This window comes from Spinacia oleracea, chromosome 1 (genome assembly GCF_020520425.1).
Source record: "Spinacia oleracea cultivar Varoflay chromosome 1, BTI_SOV_V1, whole genome shotgun sequence".
Lineage (NCBI taxonomy): Eukaryota > Viridiplantae > Streptophyta > Magnoliopsida > Caryophyllales > Amaranthaceae > Spinacia > Spinacia oleracea.
Window position 1 is genome coordinate 92,105,279 of NC_079487.1, and position 17,215 is coordinate 92,122,493.

Consider the following 17,215-nt stretch of genomic DNA (forward strand, 5'->3'; position numbering starts at 1 on the left):
ACTCAAGTGCTGTCAATTTTTTAAAATAGTCCGCACTTGTGAAAACGTTTTTTTTTTTTGTGTGTGCTCTCAAGTGCTGCCAATTTACTAAATGAGCCGCACTTGAAGGGAAGCACATGGCGATTTTTCCTCTAGTGAACATTCATCATGAAGATATTAGAAGCTTCAGATTTATCCCAGTTGGTGGTAATTGGAAGCGAGGAGCTTATGACAAAGACTATTGTGTCTATTTGATGATGTTTATGATGGTCTTTCATGGTGTTGAAACTATCCAAGATGGTGTTGGGATTTTTGACTTTGATCCCTTGGCAGATGTAAGTTTCTGTGTTTAAATTAATTAATGTTATTTTTATTTTCTCATCATAGTTATTGTTTTTTTTTATTATAGTTACTGTTTTTATTCAAATAGTTTCTGTTCAAATATTTGCAGGAAGATTTCAGGAAGTTTCTCAGAGCTTGTTTGTGTAGCACCATTGTGTTGTCAAATTTGAATGTTTACAGGGATGAATTTCTGAAACAAATGGTTGCATTTAGGGGAAACAGGAAACAAGATGTTTTGGATGCCTTGATTAAACAAAGGGAAGAGTTGACGCAGAAATACATGAATGACCCTTCAAAAATTGAAATTGTTGCAAAAAATAGTTCAGCAAGCACTAGTGGAAAAAACCCCTGTTGTAGCCCCCTTGTTGAGGGGGGCATATATAAGTGAGCCTCAATAACCCCTTAGTCAACGCGGGTCAAAAGTTTAAGCATGTGGTTGGGGCGGGCTTTTGTTATGTTCGCTTCTACAGAACCTGTTGAAGGGGGCTTTAAGTTGCCCGCCTCAATAGGTAGTATTCTAAAGGGGCGGGCTTCCCGTTGTTCGCTTCAATAGATATTCACAAAATTTTAAATCAACTGAAACACACCGCCAAACAGATAACACACAATCCCCAAATCTGTATTCGAAGCAAGAACCTTCCACCGCTCCTCACCGCGCGCTCCTCACCTCCTCTTCACCGCGCGGCTCCACCACCACCACCACCTTCCTCGCCTCCTCTTCCATAACAGTCGCCGCCGACCGTCGTCTTGCCTATCTCGGTTGACTCTGTTTCACACAGTGACGCAATATATCAAGGTTAGTTTATAATTGATTCTTGTTTTGCTTGGTCTTAAAATTCAGTTTCTCTTCAATTAGTTGAGCATAATGAGTTGATTATGCAGAGAATTTAGGCTAATCTTCTAATATTGGATGAATTTACAAATTAGGGTTTGATATTTATGGTTTGGATGTTTTGGATGTTTTCCCCCACCAGATGTGTGAGGATTTGATTTTTAAATTGGTTGGTCATGAGCTTGAAGATATAGCTATACTCGATATTAAGCCTTGGGTAATGCATGCTGAAGTTGCTGAGAAGTTTTTGTCCTTTGAAAACCAAGTTTTTCTAGCTGGTGATGCCGCTCATCGTTTTCCTCCAGCCGGTGGATTTGGTATGAGCAAATCTACTAATTTACTAGTTTCTTGAGTTGAGATGTGAGGCACATTTATGTATCGCAACTGTGCCTTGTAGTAATGTACTACTTTTTCATGCTATGTGTAGGCATGAATACTGGGATTCAGGATGCTCAAAATCTTGCTTGGAAGCTGGCTGCAGTTGTCAACGGTATTGCTCCAACCACACTTCTCAGCACATATGAAACAGAACGGAGGCCGGTATTGGCATATTTTCTTTGGTCTGCTATCTTATTTTTATTACTTCCTGAGTTTCTCGTACCTCAGTTTCCCATTTCTTAACCATTTTTCCGGTAATTGTCAGATTGCTATGTTTAACACTGTCTCTTATTCCTCAGTTTTTCATTTCTTAACCATTTTCCGGTAATTGTCAGATTGCCATATTTAACACTGCACTTAGTGTTCAGAACTTCAGAGCAGCCATGGAAGTCCCTGCTGCCCTTGGACTTGACCCTACAGTTGGAAATTCAGGTGCTCAAACTTCAATTGACTCGACATTCCCAACCAACTACTTTTAACTTCCTTATTCGTCATTTTTCTATTGCTGTTAGTCACATCTCATCAGTTGTTCAATCTTTTTTCTACCTGATGGTCTTGTGTTCAGCTTGTTTTTTTTCCTTTTGTCTTGCTATGTACCTTGCAGTTGCCCAGATGTCTTTGTCTCATGTTTTCTGTACTCAGCTCTAGTTTTGCATTGTTATGATTGACATAGAGTAATTATATCACAGTTTGTTGTGTGAACTCCGTTAAGGCTAGTTTCAACAACAGCTGCCCTCGTTCTATTTTTCCTAAGATGCTTGCTTGTTGAATTTTTTTTAACATTTTCAGACACAAGTCCTGATTTCCAGTTCCCACCTTTTTATATATGAGTTTTGCATTTGGCTTGGGAGCTATTTGAATTAAAAGCACAAAGCAACCAAAGTGTAGGATCTTTAAGACAGATGGTTTTATTTTGCAGCTATATATCCAAGTCCTGCAGCATCTAAAGCTGAGTTATGAAGTCATGATCAGTATGGTTTATTTCAGGATCACAGCCATGCTCAATGTGGAATTACAGAGGTATTCTACTAATTGTTTAATTTCAGAAAATAGGTTGATGCATTTTTTTGCTTGTATATACATATACTGCTTTCCAATTTCCATCACATGTCTTGTATTCCTGGCTGTCATCTCATGGCTTTCTGAATTAATGTTCTTTTATAATGTTATGTCTGTAAACAAATGGAATGACGACGGTGTAGTAAACTGAAGGCCTTATTGAGTTGTTGACCGGCAGGCTGGATCATGTCCTTGATGCTTGTTACCATGGATTTAAGGTTAATGATGTCCAGTCAACACCTTTTATACCCTAAATTTCTGTCAGACCTGTTTTATACCAAGCCCACAGATATTGTTTAGCCTGAAATCTGATGTATATCTCAGCTGATTTGTTTTAAATTGGGAAAATGTCGGTGGTATGCCACTACTTTGGAAGCAAATCATAGCTCCATGTAATCATATTCTCATAGGTTAAGGTCTTCACTGACATATATAGATTTGAACTCATCAAGTCTAGAAAAATGATGAAAGATAAGTTAGGATTGGAGTCCAATCAGCCAATTTTCCTCTTTGACATGATGAATCTAGTGATTTTTCTTGTTTTCTTTGCTCACATTTAAGCTCGAACCGATCTCATGGAGTGATTGAGTACAAAGGGACATGTGCAGTAGCCTTGAAGGTTCTAGGAAATTCTGCCTTTTAATTTTCATATTAGCAACTCATTTGACTCTTATTACATGATTAATATGCATATTTTTAACTTTCTAAAACTCATTCCAATCTACGTATGCACATTTTAAGGCTCATTGAGTCGTTATAGGTCATATTTAGAGCTAAAATAACATTTCCGCTCCCAACTTTGAACTAAAGAACCTAAGGACTCATTTGATTCTTATTACATGATTAATATAAATATTTTTAACTTTCTAAAACTCATTCGAATCTATTTATGCACATTAAAGGCTCATTAGGTCGTTATAGGTCATGTTTAGAGCTAAAATGACATTCCCGCTCCCAACTTTGAACTAAAGAACCTAAGGACTCATTTGATTCTTATTGCATGATTAATATGCATAGTTTTAACTTTCTAAAACTCATTCCAATATACGTATGCACATTTAAGGCTCATTGGGTCGTTATAGGTCATATTTAGAGCTAAAATGACATTTCCGCTCCCAACTTTGAACTAAAGAACCTAATGACTCATTTGATTCTTATTACATGACTAATATACATAGTTTTAACTTTCTAAAACTCATTCGAATCTATTTATGCACATTTAAGGCTCATTAGGTCGTTATAGGTCATGTTTAGAGCAAAAATGACATTTATGCTCCCAACTTTGAACTAAAGAACCTAAGGACTCATTTGATTCTTATTACATGATTAATATGCATAGTTTTAACTTTCTAAAACTCATTCCAATCTACGTATGCACATTTAAGGCTCATTGGGTCGTTATAGGTCATATTTAGAGCTAAAATGACATTTCCGCTCCCAACTTTGAACTAAAGAACCTAAGGACTCATTTGATTCTTATTACATGACTAATATACATAGTTTTAACTTTCTAAAACTCATTCAAATCTATTTATGCACATTTAAGGCTCATTAGGTCGTTATAGGTCATGTTTAGAGCTAAAATGACATTCCCGCTCCCAACTTTGAACTAAAGAACCTAAGGACTCATTTGATTCTTATTGCATAATTAATATGCATAGTTTTAACTTTCTAAAACTCATTCCAATCTACGTATGCACATTTAAGGCTCATTGGGTCGTTATAGGTCATATTTAGAGCTAAAATGACATTTCCGCTCCCAACTTTGAACTAAAGAACCTAAGGACTCATTTGATTCTTATTACATGACTGATATACATAGTTTTAACTTTCTAAAACTCATTCGAATCTATTTATGCACATTTAAGGCTCATTAGGTCGTTATAGGTCATGTTTAGAGCTAAAATGACATTTCCGCTCCCAACTTTGAACTAAAGAACCTAAGGACTAATTTGATTCTTATTACCTAATTAATATGCATAATTTTAACTTTCTAAAACTTATTCCAATCTACGTATGCACATTTAAGGCTCATTGGGGCGTTATAGGTCATATTTAGAGCTAAAATAACATTTTCGCTCCCAACTTTGAACTAAAGAACCTAAGGACTCATTTGATTCTTATTACATGACTAATATACATAGTTTTAACTTTCTAAAACTCATTCGAATCTATTTATGCACATTTAAGGCTCATTAGGTCGTTATAGGTCATGTTTAGAGCTAAAATGACATTTCCGCTCCCAATTTTGAACTAAAAAACCTAAGGACTCATTTGATTCTTATTACATGATTAATATGCATAGTTTTCACTTTCTAAAACTCATTCCAATCTACGTATGCACATTTAAGGCTCATTGGGTCGTTATAGGTCATATTTAGAGCTAAAATAACATTTTCGCTCCCAACTTTGAACTAAAGAACCTAAGGACTCATTTGATTCTTATTACATGACTAATATACATATTTTTAACTTTCTAAAACTCATTCGAATCTATTTATGCACATTTAAGGCTCATTGAGTCGTTATAGGTCATATTTTTAACAACTTAATTATCTCTATAGTCTGCAACTATATCTTTTTATGCTTCAATGGAATGTAAAGATAATATCGTGAGTGTGAACTTTGGTACTCTATAGCTCATATATTTTCCTTCCATCTTGCAGGGATCGAGTCGATTGGAATTAGAAAGTCAACACGGCCTTAATTAAGGTTTGTAATGCATGATCTAAAGGGATCTAAGTGGCCGGATTAGAGAAATTTGTTAGACTAGCTCTCTAGCCTTTTGTCTTTATTTGTTAATATTAGATTTAATTTGTTAGAATAGCTAGCTAGGTGTTTAAAAATTGTAAACGTACGTACTATACGCTTTTCTCTATTGGGTTAATATAAATTAAGTTAATTTAATGATTTATTAATAAAAAATAAGCAGATTCATACCTTTGCTATTCTGGTGTTGATTGGTGCGTGTACAGGTTTCAATACTCAATGGTGTATATATATAGATTTGGTTATTGCCATCTATTTTATATTTTAAAAGAATTTGGGAAAAAAAATAATGTTGTTGAAGGGGGCTTTTAATGTACGCCTCGACAACATATGAATTTATGGCGCCAATGTACAGGTATTGGCGCAAAAATACAGGTCTGTTGAGGGGGGCATTTAAGAAGTGAGCCTCAACAGAGGTGTCTGTTGAGGCGGGCTTTTGTAAAGCCCCCCACAACAGGTCCTTATTTTTCTCTTTGGTTTTGGGCTGTTGAGGCGGGCTTTTGAAAGCCCCCCAAAACAGACCCCCTGTTGAGGCGAACAAAGCCCGCCTCAACAGCTATGTGAGCTGTTGAAGCCACGTCTGTCGAAGCGGGCCTTGTTCGCCTCAATAAGCCCAAAATGCCCCCCTCAACAGGTATTTTTTCCACTAGTGAAGGAAATCCAAATATGTTGAAACAGAAGATGAAGTTGAGACAGATGTCATTGTCGAAGAGAAAGGACGTGGCAAAGGCGGGAGACGCGCTAGAGGAGGCAAACGCGGTAAGGCACGTGGACGAGGTGCTTCACGTGGTTAATAATGATTGTTGGTGAAAAAATAATTTAATTTTTTGTGTTAGTGTATAGTCAAATTACTGTTTAGAAAATACAATTAATTCTAGTTTTGATATAGTTACTCTCAGTGATTTTTAATTGTTTGATATATGAGAGTAATTATGACTTTTACAGTATTTGTGTCATATTGTTCAATTACTAAGTACGAATATAGTTTCTATTTCAATGAAATAGTTACCTTTTTAAAAATATAGTTACTCTTATAAATTTGTAAGTTATATGATTGCATAACGAAAGTTACTATATTGTCAAAATAGTAACTATATTTTATAAACAGTTACTATATGTAAAGAAGGGTGACCACTAAATGTGAAGAGTTAGTATATATAAATAGTGAATAATTTGGTGTATAAATCTAAATAGTTACTATCTTACAGATATAGTTATCTTTATTAAGATATAGTTACTCTCTTTTTTATGGTAATTTATTATTTGATGAATATATAGTTACTATATTGTATGATATAGTAACTGTATTGTATTAAGAGTTACTATATTGTCAAAATAGTAACTATAAAGAGATAATTTTCAGAATAGTAACTATTGTATTAAGAGTTATATATTGTCAATATAGTAACTATATTTTATAAAGAGATAATTTTCAGAATAGTAACTATTGTATTAAGAGTTACTATATTGTCAATATAGTAACTATTTTATAAAGAGATACTATATTGTCAAAATAGTAACTATATTGTATTAAGAGTTACTATATTGTCAAAATAGTAAACTATATTGTATTAAGAGTTACTATATTTTCAGAATAGTAACTATATTGTATTAAGAGTTACTATATTGTCAAAATAGTAAACTATATTGTATTAAGAGTTACTATATTTTCAGAATAGTAATTATAAAGAGTTACTATATTTTCAGAATAGTAACTATATTGTATTAGGAGTTACTATATTGTCAAAATTGCAACTATATTTTATAAAGAGTTACTATATTTTCAGAATAGTAACTATATTGTACTAAGAGTAACTATATTGTTAAAACTATAATATAAAACAAGAACATCACTAAAATAGTTGTTCTTTAGGTGTAAATAATTGAATATTTGGTGTCTTGAATCCAAATTCTTTGTGTTTCTTTTTTCCTTTCTTTGATGGCTGCTTGTAATTGTCATATTGACCCTTTATTCTCTTCTTACTCTTTCCTTTAGTATTAGCACGATCAGGATCAAGCACAATTGTTATTTCAGAATTAGTTGATTCTTCGTCTTGTGTTTGTCGTTGTGCTTCAGCTTTTGCCTTTTCTTGTTCTGCTATCTTTGCAGCTTCTTCTTTTGCCTTCCTTTCTTCTTCCTTTTTTATGATTTCATCAACTGCTTTATTATCCGTTTTAAACTTCTCCTCGATAAATTTTTTGGCCTTTGCTATCTTATGCTCTTTCAAAATTAAGTTATAGTATCTGTGGTATAAAGTTTAAGCATGAAGTCAAATATCTACTGTAATTGTAACTATATATGAAAATGAACTAATGTATATTGAAAAATTACCTTCTGATCATATGTAATCTCCAACCAGTAAAATTGTTGATTTCACCTTTCTCCCTTTTTATTGTATCAACCCTTTCCCATATCTGTTTCTTTGCATATCTAGTCCATCTTGTTGTTATGTAACGATCTGGAATTGTATTGATTGAATGTAAATGCAATATTCTCAAACAATGGAAGCACAACCATCCAGATTCTTCAAAGTTTTGCATGTGCAAGTGATGGTTGAATCTTCCATTTTGTATTGAACTTCTTGCCTTGATCCTGTTAGATTATTTACATATAATATAATATTATTCAAAAGAACATCTACTCCAAATATTAAATAAAGATTTATAGTTTTTTTACCTGTTATTCCTTCTATCCACACTTCAAAAAACACTGTTCTTCCAACACTTCCCTTGAACATTGTACTACTTGCCACAGAAAGCTTGAACTCTTCTTCAAAATCACGGAAAAGTGTTATCGTGTATACATTTGCTGCCTGTTTTAATATAGCACTCATACTTAGCTCTGAAGTAGGTATTCCCCTTGTACAGTCAAAGTCGTCTTTTTCTTCGGTTTTTCTCCATCGATTTATTGTAGCTTGAAAAATACTATAGAACTCTGTTAATGTTGTACTTTTATTTGCTTTAAATCCAACATCATGGTTTGTACTTTCACTCCTTTGTGAAGAAAGTATACCGGCAGAAAAAAATCTTTACTTAAAGCTGTACACCATTTTTCTTTAAGACCATACAATCTGTTGAACCAGTCATCTTTTTCCAGCTTAAAAGTGTTGATCATAGATTTCCAAGTTTCTTCAAAATCATTTGGTGTTATACACCCACTTAAACACTTGTAGAATGCGTTTTTGAAATTTTTATCAGACTTCAATAAACCAAACCTACTGTTTGCATTTTTACTCAAGTGCCACAAGCATAACCTGTGTCTTGAAGAAGGAAAAACCTGAAAAACAATAATGAATATATATAGTTCCACAAAATAGTAACTATATTTTATGAAGAGTTACTATATTTTATAAAGAATTACTATATTGTCAAAATAGTAACTATATTGTATTAAGAGTTTCTATATTGGCAACAGAGTAACTATATTTTATAAAGAGTTACTATATTGTCAAAATAGTAACTATACTTTATAAAGTGTTACTATAATTTCAGAATAGTAACTATATTGTATTAAAAGTTACTATATTGTCAAAATAGTAACTATAATTTATAAAGAGTTACTATGTTAACAATATAGTAACAATATTTTATAAAGAGTTACTATATTGTCAAAATAGTAACTATATTTTATAAAGAATTACTATATTGTAAAAATAGTAACTATATTTTATAAAGAGTTACTATATTGTCAAAATAGTAACTTTTTTTTACAAAGAGTTACTATATTGTCAACATAGTAACTATAATATATGAAGAGGTACCTGTTCTATTCCAGCAGCAATAGCTGCATCTTGATCAGTGAAAATTGATATAGGGTGCTTTCCTCCCATAGCCTTCAGAAAAGTTTCAAACACCCAAACAAAAGATTCTGTGGTTTCATCCCCAATGAAAGCACAAGCAAACATTGTGTTTTTCCAATGGTTATTTATACCAACAAATGGAGCACATATGAGATTGTACTTATTGGTTTTAAATGTAGTATCAAAAACTAGAACATCTCCATATATTTTGTAATCTTCTCTCATCATAGAATCCCTCCAAAATAGGCACTCAACTTTTCCTTCAGCATTGAGTCTTACTCTGAAAAAGAACTCGGGATCTATTGATTGTATGTCATACAGTTTGTTCACTAGTGTTTGTGAATCCTTGCCATCAATTTGCTTCATTTTTAACTTGTAGAAGTAGTTTAGATGATCAATCATCGTATGACCAACACAGTCGTCTCCGCCAGTTTCTGTTGACATATACCTATATGACTCCATTGGTCTTAGACCACATTCTGACATTGCCTCAATAGCTTCTTTTTTAGGTTCTGTCATTTGTCGTTCCGATCGGTGGAGATAATTACTTATTTTTCTTGTCAATGGGTGATTATGTACCACTACATGCTTTTCTATTTCAAAATCTCCATTTTCATTCTTCTTTGCAAATATTTGAGCTTCACATTTTGTTCTTGTTATCATAACCCTCTTTCTCCTTTCTTTCTTCTTTGCATCTGATTGATCATCTTCATTTTTGAGTTCTTTGTTTTTAGGAGGGTCTCTTATTCCAGCAGCAGAACAGTAGAAGTATTTTCCATTAACAATTGTAGTTCCTTCTTTATATCTATTCTTCCCTTTTCGTACACTAAAACCAATAATAGCAGCATGTTTGCAATATAGATCATAAATCTCATCGGTTGTTTTCCTTGCTTCTCCAATTAAACTGCCATCTAATTCTTTATCAATGTTTTCTCCCTGCTCATTATTTGGATTTTCAAAGATGCTGTGGTTTGTATCAATTGAATGTATTATTGAACCTGTACAAATACAAATATAGTTATCATTAAATGTGATAGTTACTCTTCATTTTTATATAGTTATTCTTTATATGTTATACTTATTATATATTTAACATGGTTACTTAAGACCTATTGATTGTTATAGTTACTCTACAGTTCATATAGTTACTCTCTATATGTTATAGTTACTCTATATATTTAACATACTTACTTAGGATCTATTATTTGTTATAGTTACTCTACAGTTACTATAGTTATTCTTTACATGTTATAGTTACTATAAGTTAAATGTAGTTTATTTCTTATATAGATTATTTCGTTATGTGAAGTTACTTTATAATTAATATAGTTACCTTTCTTAAATTATAGTTACTTTATTTTAAATATAGTTATCATTATATGTGATAGTTACTCTTCATTTTATACAGTTACTGTTTATATATTATAGTTACTCACTGTTAATATAACTCCTTTTTATATGTGATAGTTACTCTACAGTATATAGTTCCTCTACAGTATATAGTTCCTCTTTATATGTGATAGTTACTCTTCATTTTATATAGTTACTTTTTATATGTTATAGTTACTCTATATTTAACATTGTTACTTAAGATCTATTGATTGTTATAATTACTCTACAGTTCATAAAGTTACTCTTTATATGTTATAGTTACTCTATAGTTAACATACTTCGTACTTACTTAGGATCTATTATTTGTTATAGTTACTCTACAGTTACTATAGTTATTCTTTATATCTTATAGTTACTATAAGTTAAATGTAGTTTATTTCTTATATAGATTACTTCGTTATGTGAAGTTACTTTATAATTAATATAGTTACCTTTCATAAATTATAGTTACTTTATTTTAAATATAGTTATCATTATATGTGATAGTTACTCTTCATTTTATACAGTTACTGTTTATATATTATAGTTACTCACAGTTAATATAACTCCTTTTTATATGTGATAGTTACTCTACAGTATATAGTTCCTCTTTATATGTGATAGTTACTCTTCATTTTATATAGTTACTTTTTATATGTTATAGTTACTCTATATTTAACATTGTTATTTAAGATCTATTAATTGTTATAGTTACTTTACAGTTCATATAGTTACTCTTTATATGTTATAGTTACTTTTCATGTTATACAGTTAGTCTCTATAGTTTATAGTTACTCTTAAGTCCTGTCTATATGAGATAGTTACTCTACATTAAACATAGTTTCTCTTTGTATGTTATAGTTACTCTACGTTAAATATAATTCCTCTTTATATGTTAGTTACACTACTGCAATTATAATATGTTAACTATATCAACATAACAGTTACTATATATATATTAAGAGATACTATATCATACCTTCTTCAATACATTGATTTGCAACCATAACTTGCTGAGATGTGCCTTCATCTTCATCTTCAACGTCATATACTTCTCTATGATTCTCTAAATTTTCTAAAATAATAATAATTACTCAATGAGTATGAAAGTTACTATAATTCTTCGTAGTTAGTTATTAGGATTCGAATATTACCGTCATAATTATACAATTTTTCTTCTATTGCGCGATTTAAATCGATATTCAAATCGATTAAATCGTCGTCCATTGTTGAAGCTCGAAGAGAGAGAAGCTGTTGGAGGAGAGAGAAGCTGCTGGAGGAGAGAGAAGCTGCTGGAGAATAGTGATTTTAGGGTTTAGTTGGGTCGCGCGTTCTGTTTTTTTGGATCACGTGATTTCCTAACGGTATATGCGCCGCAAATTACCTAATTACCCTGGTCCATGGTAACCTTATGGTGGACCGGGTCCATGCAAACGGAATTGAAAACAAAATGCAAGTTAATGAAGAGAAAATTAGCTGCAAAGGATCAATGGTCCCGATTTCTGAAAACAGGAATATGAAATGTGAAAGGTGGTTGTATATTTAGAAATTGAATGGGAAGATAATGGCAACTTATGCTTTATTTGGTAGAAAGATCCAAGTGTGAAACTGCTCATATTCTTTTGACGACTTGTTTATTTTTACGCATGTCTGACTATTACTATAAACACCAAACTCAAAGTTGTTATTTCAAGTAAACATTCTTGTCCTTAATTTTCTTGTCAAGTCCAACCTGTTTTTCTACCGCGTAAATACAACTAGTGTTTGTCCAAAAATATATGGGAAGAATATTCCCGATTCGGAGGAACTCATGTGAGTGTCAAATGGTGTACGAAAATTTTATGAAAATTTTAACTAAAAGATAAAATAAAAGATCCATCTTTATTAAATTAGCGGCTTTTTCATAAATTGTCTATAAATTTTCAAGAAATTCACCAAATACCGTATTTCAATACTTATTACACCAGCTAATGGTTCATTTTGTACTTTATACTTTAGTTTTAGATGAAAAATGAGTCGTTTAGATGTACTTATTGCTATTCAAGTCATGTTTTTGTATTATGTCATTTGATTTGGTTTATCTCAATTCGGGATCAGGTTATATTCAACTCTACTTACAAAGTACAATTTAATTTTATGGAAAATTCGTCAATATCAACTTTGGGTCAATGATAACAAATTTTGTTTTTTTCTTTATACATCACTCCGTATTTCTTTTATGGGTTTTGTTTTGATACAACTTAGTGGAATAGTTCGATTCCATTATATGGGACTTATCTGTCAATTTTTATCATACTCCGAATTTAAACTATGACATGGTAAACAATTGCCTAATTCACAAGTCAAGCAATTATTATTATTATTGTTATTATTTTTATTTTTTTAACAAGGGTTTGATTGTTTTCTTGGATACTACTCCCCCATTCCTAAATGATCTTTCTATTTGGTGTTTGGGGTGGAAAATAAGAAAATGAAATTTTGTAATGATTGGTTGTAAGAGAAAATAATAAATAAATGAAGAAAAGTAATAAAGAAAGGAAAGAGAGAGAAGATATTTTTATTAAAGTAATAAAAAAATCAAAAAAATGGGGTTGGGTGGGTGAATGGGAAAATGTGAATGAATTAAATAAGGGATGGTGGAGAAATTTATAGTAAAAAGTAATATTCAAAAATAGAAACATGAAGATCAAATAGGAACGACATTTATAGAAACAGAAAGAATGGAGGGAGTACTAATCTACAAACTACATACAAAATCCACCACAAGTTAGATATATCTAGTACCCGGAAACACCAAATAATCGTAACAGGAACACCCCTCTCTATTTTAAAATCAAATAGAGGATATGTGCTTAATTACTCCTCCAACCACCAGCAAATTTTTGAAAGTTTAAATTAAATTTGGTAAATACTAAATAGGGCACCCCACCTTCTTCACCCTCCCCTTCCTAAAGGCACCAGCTGAGCAAATTAAAGTCACCTCCCTTTCTCTCTGCACCCAAACCAGAGAGAAAGTAGATTTAAAAAAATATATACATTTTTTTCACTGTCACATAAATTATAAAATAATAAAATAAATCCCCATGAATCCTTGAATAAAACCCAGTTCTTCAATCCATATTTTCTCTCTCCACCTCTCTTTCTCTCTCTAGAAAGATTGGTTCTTGATGGGTTATCTCTCTTGCAAAGCTGAATCATCCATTGAAGTTACAAATTCCCAGAAAAACCCATCTTCCAACAGACAAAAACAACAAAACCCAGATAAAAATTCCCATGACAACAAACCCATAAAAAAAATCCAACATTTTAGCTATACTGATCTCGAGGCAGCTACAAACAATTTCTCTGACCAGAAACTTCTGGGTAGAGGAAGCCATGGCCTTGTTTACAAAGCTCTTCTTCCTTCTGGTCGTCTTCTAGCTGTCAAGAAACCTTCTAGAAAACAACATCAATCATCATCTTCATCATCTTGTAATAATAATGATGAATTTGAGAATGAAATCAGCATTTTATCAAATCTTCAAAATCCAAGGTTTGTCAATTTAGTGGGTTTTACTTCTTCAATTAATAATAAGAATAATAACTCTGATGAAGTCTCCAGAAATGATAGGTTGCTTGTTGTTGAATTTATGTGTAATGGAACTTTATATGATTATTTGCACAAGAATTCAAAGCCACCGAATTGGGGTCGTAGGATTAAATTAGCATTACAAACTGCTAAAGCTGTTGAAATTCTTCATTCACAATTCCCAGCTGTTATTCATAGAGATATTAAGTCTGCAAATGTATTACTTGATAGAAATTATAATGCTAGGTTGGGGGATTTTGGGCTTGCCTTGAGCTGTAATGTAGATGATTTTCGACTCCGGTCCACGCCCCCAGCCGGGACAATTGGGTATTTGGATCCATGTTATGTGACTCCAGATAATCTGAGTACTAAAACAGATGTGTTTAGTTTTGGTATTTTGTTGTTGGAGATCATAAGTGGTAGAAAAGCTATTGATATTGGACATTCACCACCTTCAGTAGTTGATTGGGCTATTCCTTTGGTTAGAAAAGGGAAGCTTTTAGCTATTTATGATCCTAAGATCCTTCCACCAAAAGATGAGATGGTTAGGAAGCAATTGGCTGTAATTGCGGCGAAATGTGTGAGGTCTAATAAGGAGAGAAGACCATCTATGAAGGAGGTTGTTGATGCTCTTGATAGGCTGAGTAAGTTGGTACCTCTGCATTCATGGAACGGGTTGGTTAACCCTTGCTTAATGGTTGAGAATGTAGGTCAGCCTATTGGATTGACTAATGGAAATTTGAGTTCAAGGTTTAGAGGTTTGGAATGTGGGAATTTGGTTGATGTGGATGGTAGATTTGCAAAGCCAATGAAGAATCCTAGGAGGGTTTATTCAGATTTGGGGTTTAGGAACAATTTGATGGATTTAATGGCTGAACCTGATTTGGATTCTGAATATGGAGGAGATGAAACGATTGAGCATAAACAGAAGACACCTAAACATAATAAACATAGTTCAAGTTTAAGATTTGGAAGTGAAAGATATAGTGAAAAGGTTCGGACTTCTTCTCTTGTTCGTTACAACGATGGTGGAAGTCTTTCTCAGTTGCGGAGGAGTATATGGGACCCTAAAAGATCATAAACTGGTCCTGTTTATCTGCCAAATTATAGAGACAGAATCAGAGGATGAAGTACATCTAACTCGGATGTCATTCATCCACTCTCAAGGCTTAATTGCTTGGACTGAAACTCGAGAGTGTAAGCTTGTATTCTTGTATTGTATGTTTGTCTTTGTAGATTACTTGTTTGTTGTTGTGTATTCTGTTAATTGATTATTGTTTGCCTGTTCATTAAAGATGTTGATAGATTTAGCTCAATATTTAGTTTTTGGGATACAATGTGGAAAATGTCCCATATGAGTATCCATTGTTGAGCTGTTGTATAGTCTATTACACTTTGTTCCTTTGAATTGAACATCGGCTAGATGATGACTGATGTAGGCTGTGACTGTTGTAATCACTGTTTTGTAGCATGTACTCAGTTTGTATAATTTTCTCCTTTATTTGTAGAAATCAACTTGGAAACATCTCAATGATTTTGAAAGTTGATGGAAACTGATTTTGGCATACCCTTATCTTATTTTTTTAATTTTCTTTTCTGGTGCAAATGTGCCACAATGGCAGTAATGGGAAAAGGATTCGAACTTGAGAGTTGATTAACTACTAGGCTAAGACCTCATTTGTAAGCACATCTCTACGTAAGTAGTACACAGTTGAGTTTCCTTAACTCTCACAATAAGTGCGTCAAAATCACTTCAGTTACTTCACAATCTTTATTGTTTTTGGGTAGAATATTGTATGTTTTTGTTCCCTTTGTCTAAACTCTTCACTTGGTTGTAATTATGGAACAGGAAGTAAATTACTTTAGTTATAATTATGTCTGTAGCAAGGAGCGTTATGTGAAGAGATTATAGTAGTAGCATAGAACCCCCTCTAATCAAGGCTTTACAGCTAACTTATCTCCTATTACTCACGTGCTTCTCCTTGTGGATTTGTGTTAGAGCTTTCAAGTTATGTTGTGTCATTGTGTGAGATGCACTCATATTATGGGTCAATGTTTTGCTTTTCCCCTTATGATGGATCTACTTTTAAATATGATCGGTTTAGTTTATACTCTCTATCAGGTCTAATATGCAACGGGTGTACTATTGAATTTCGACTACGTGAGACTACGAGTACAAGTTTTGACCTTCCACTACCACATTTACAGTTTATCCACAATACTCGATCTAAATCAGTATGAAATTTGTATTTCGTTTTCAGTTTGCGTAGCTACATCAACTGATTGTTTTTTTTCGGTAGTCACAAGGACAATTTAAACAATTCGAACATGTGATCCATTGTATACAAATTAAACCTATACATGTTTAATCACTAGTTCAGTACATTATTGGTTCATCAACTAATTCATCAATTGAAAGAAGTTGATGTGACAAAAGAGAGTTTCCCATGACCCGAAATAATGAAAAAGAGCAAGGAAAAGTGAAAAAAGGATCTAAAAAAAGCAATTTATTTTAGTGTTCAATAAAAATAAAATAAAAGCTAAGCTTGATATTCTTTCTCGATGTAATAAACCCAATCATAAAAAGAAAATGCTACAATTAGAAGGGGCAACATTTGCATGATTGATGGAATAAACAATTTAGTATTTTAGTTAGGGTTAAAAATCAACAAGAAAATGTCAAAAAGATCTCAATTTCACCTTTAGCCTATAGGGAGTGGTTTAGCCTTTTGCTTTTTGCTTGTTGAACTCTTCTCCGAAAAGAATTAAACAAGCTTAATTGGTTTAAAATGTTATTCAAATCCTTGACAAATTAATGGATTATTTCTTTAATTGATATTGCTAATATTTGACTAACGTGTTGTATGCTTTTCATATTTGAATCTGATTTTCATGCGAATGCTGAATTCTAACTACTACGTAGCACTAGTGCACCACTATACTTCTTTAGTTTAAACTTTCTATTTTTTAATCTCCCGACTAATACAGTGTGATGTAAAATCATCTAATAAAAGAGACGTGGTGGTGGCACTATCAAACTAAAACTAGCCATGACGAAAAGATCGAGAAGCACTTTCCAACTTTATGGGTTGAAATTTAATCTCACCATAGACATTT

At 32.5% G+C, this 17,215-nt stretch overlaps 4 protein-coding genes across 5 annotated transcripts; 2 read left to right on the forward strand and 2 right to left on the reverse strand.

Annotated features, from left to right (window-relative positions):
- The first annotated feature begins 110 nt into the window (after positions 1–110).
- On the forward strand, positions 111–5,343 carry LOC130467666 (uncharacterized). Of its 2 annotated transcripts, XM_056836252.1 has the most exons (7): positions 186–314; positions 431–1,117; positions 1,296–1,470; positions 1,581–1,693; positions 1,867–1,963; positions 2,451–2,551; positions 5,257–5,343. In XM_056836252.1, the coding sequence occupies exons 3-6, from the start codon at positions 1,296–1,298 to the stop codon at positions 2,489–2,491; spliced, it is 426 nt and encodes a 141-aa protein (XP_056692230.1). In that variant the 5' UTR covers positions 186–314; positions 431–1,117; the 3' UTR covers positions 2,492–2,551; positions 5,257–5,343. The 2 variants fall into 2 exon arrangements, with proteins under 2 accessions (XP_056692225.1, XP_056692230.1); XM_056836247.1 differs by lacking the exons at positions 1,296–1,470; positions 1,581–1,693; positions 1,867–1,963; positions 2,451–2,551; positions 5,257–5,343 and having other exon boundaries at positions 111–314; positions 431–1,245.
- A 2,354-nt stretch (positions 5,344–7,697) lies between these two features.
- On the reverse strand, positions 7,698–9,213 carry LOC130466022 (protein FAR1-RELATED SEQUENCE 5-like). Its single transcript, XM_056834771.1, has 2 exons — positions 9,121–9,213; positions 7,698–8,636 (listed from the first exon to the last, which is right to left on the reverse strand). The coding sequence occupies exons 1-2, from the start codon at positions 9,187–9,189 to the stop codon at positions 8,298–8,300; spliced, it is 408 nt and encodes a 135-aa protein (XP_056690749.1). The 5' UTR covers positions 9,190–9,213; the 3' UTR covers positions 7,698–8,297.
- A 527-nt stretch (positions 9,214–9,740) lies between these two features.
- Positions 9,741–11,897, reverse strand: LOC110805547 (uncharacterized). Its single transcript, XM_056834302.1, has 4 exons — positions 11,685–11,897; positions 11,510–11,605; positions 9,853–10,157; positions 9,741–9,752 (listed from the first exon to the last, which is right to left on the reverse strand). The coding sequence occupies exons 1-4, from the start codon at positions 11,755–11,757 to the stop codon at positions 9,741–9,743; spliced, it is 486 nt and encodes a 161-aa protein (XP_056690280.1). The 5' UTR covers positions 11,758–11,897.
- Positions 11,898–13,485: 1,588 nt separating this feature from the next.
- LOC110805557 (serine/threonine-protein kinase-like protein At3g51990) lies at positions 13,486–15,629 on the forward strand. Its single transcript, XM_022011174.2, has one exon. The coding sequence runs from the start codon at positions 13,698–13,700 to the stop codon at positions 15,177–15,179; it is 1,482 nt and encodes a 493-aa protein (XP_021866866.1). The 5' UTR covers positions 13,486–13,697; the 3' UTR covers positions 15,180–15,629.
- The last annotated feature ends 1,586 nt before the right edge of the window (positions 15,630–17,215 follow it).

Bases quoted from the DNA above. Each gene is read 5' to 3' on its own strand.
- LOC130467666 (XM_056836247.1), top strand. From the start codon at position 117: ATGGCGATTTTTCCTCTAGTGAACATTCATCATGAAGATATTAGAAGC. The intron at 315-430 runs GTAAGTTTCTGT...AAATATTTGCAG, and splicing joins ACTTTGATCCCTTGGCAGAT to GAAGATTTCAGGAAGTTTCT.
- LOC130466022 (XM_056834771.1), bottom strand. From the start codon at position 9,189: ATGGGAGGAAAGCACCCTATATCAATTTTCACTGATCAAGATGCAGCT. The intron at 8,637-9,120 runs GTACCTCTTCAT...ATTGTTTTTCAG, and splicing joins TTGCTGCTGGAATAGAACAG to GTTTTTCCTTCTTCAAGACA.
- LOC110805547 (XM_056834302.1), bottom strand. From the start codon at position 11,757: ATGGACGACGATTTAATCGATTTGAATATCGATTTAAATCGCGCAATA. The intron at 11,606-11,684 runs GTAATATTCGAA...TTATTATTTTAG, and splicing joins AAAATTGTATAATTATGACG to AAAATTTAGAGAATCATAGA. The intron at 10,158-11,509 runs GTATGATATAGT...GTATTTGTACAG, and splicing joins AAATCAATGTATTGAAGAAG to GTTCAATAATACATTCAATT.
- LOC110805557 (XM_022011174.2), top strand. From the start codon at position 13,698: ATGGGTTATCTCTCTTGCAAAGCTGAATCATCCATTGAAGTTACAAAT.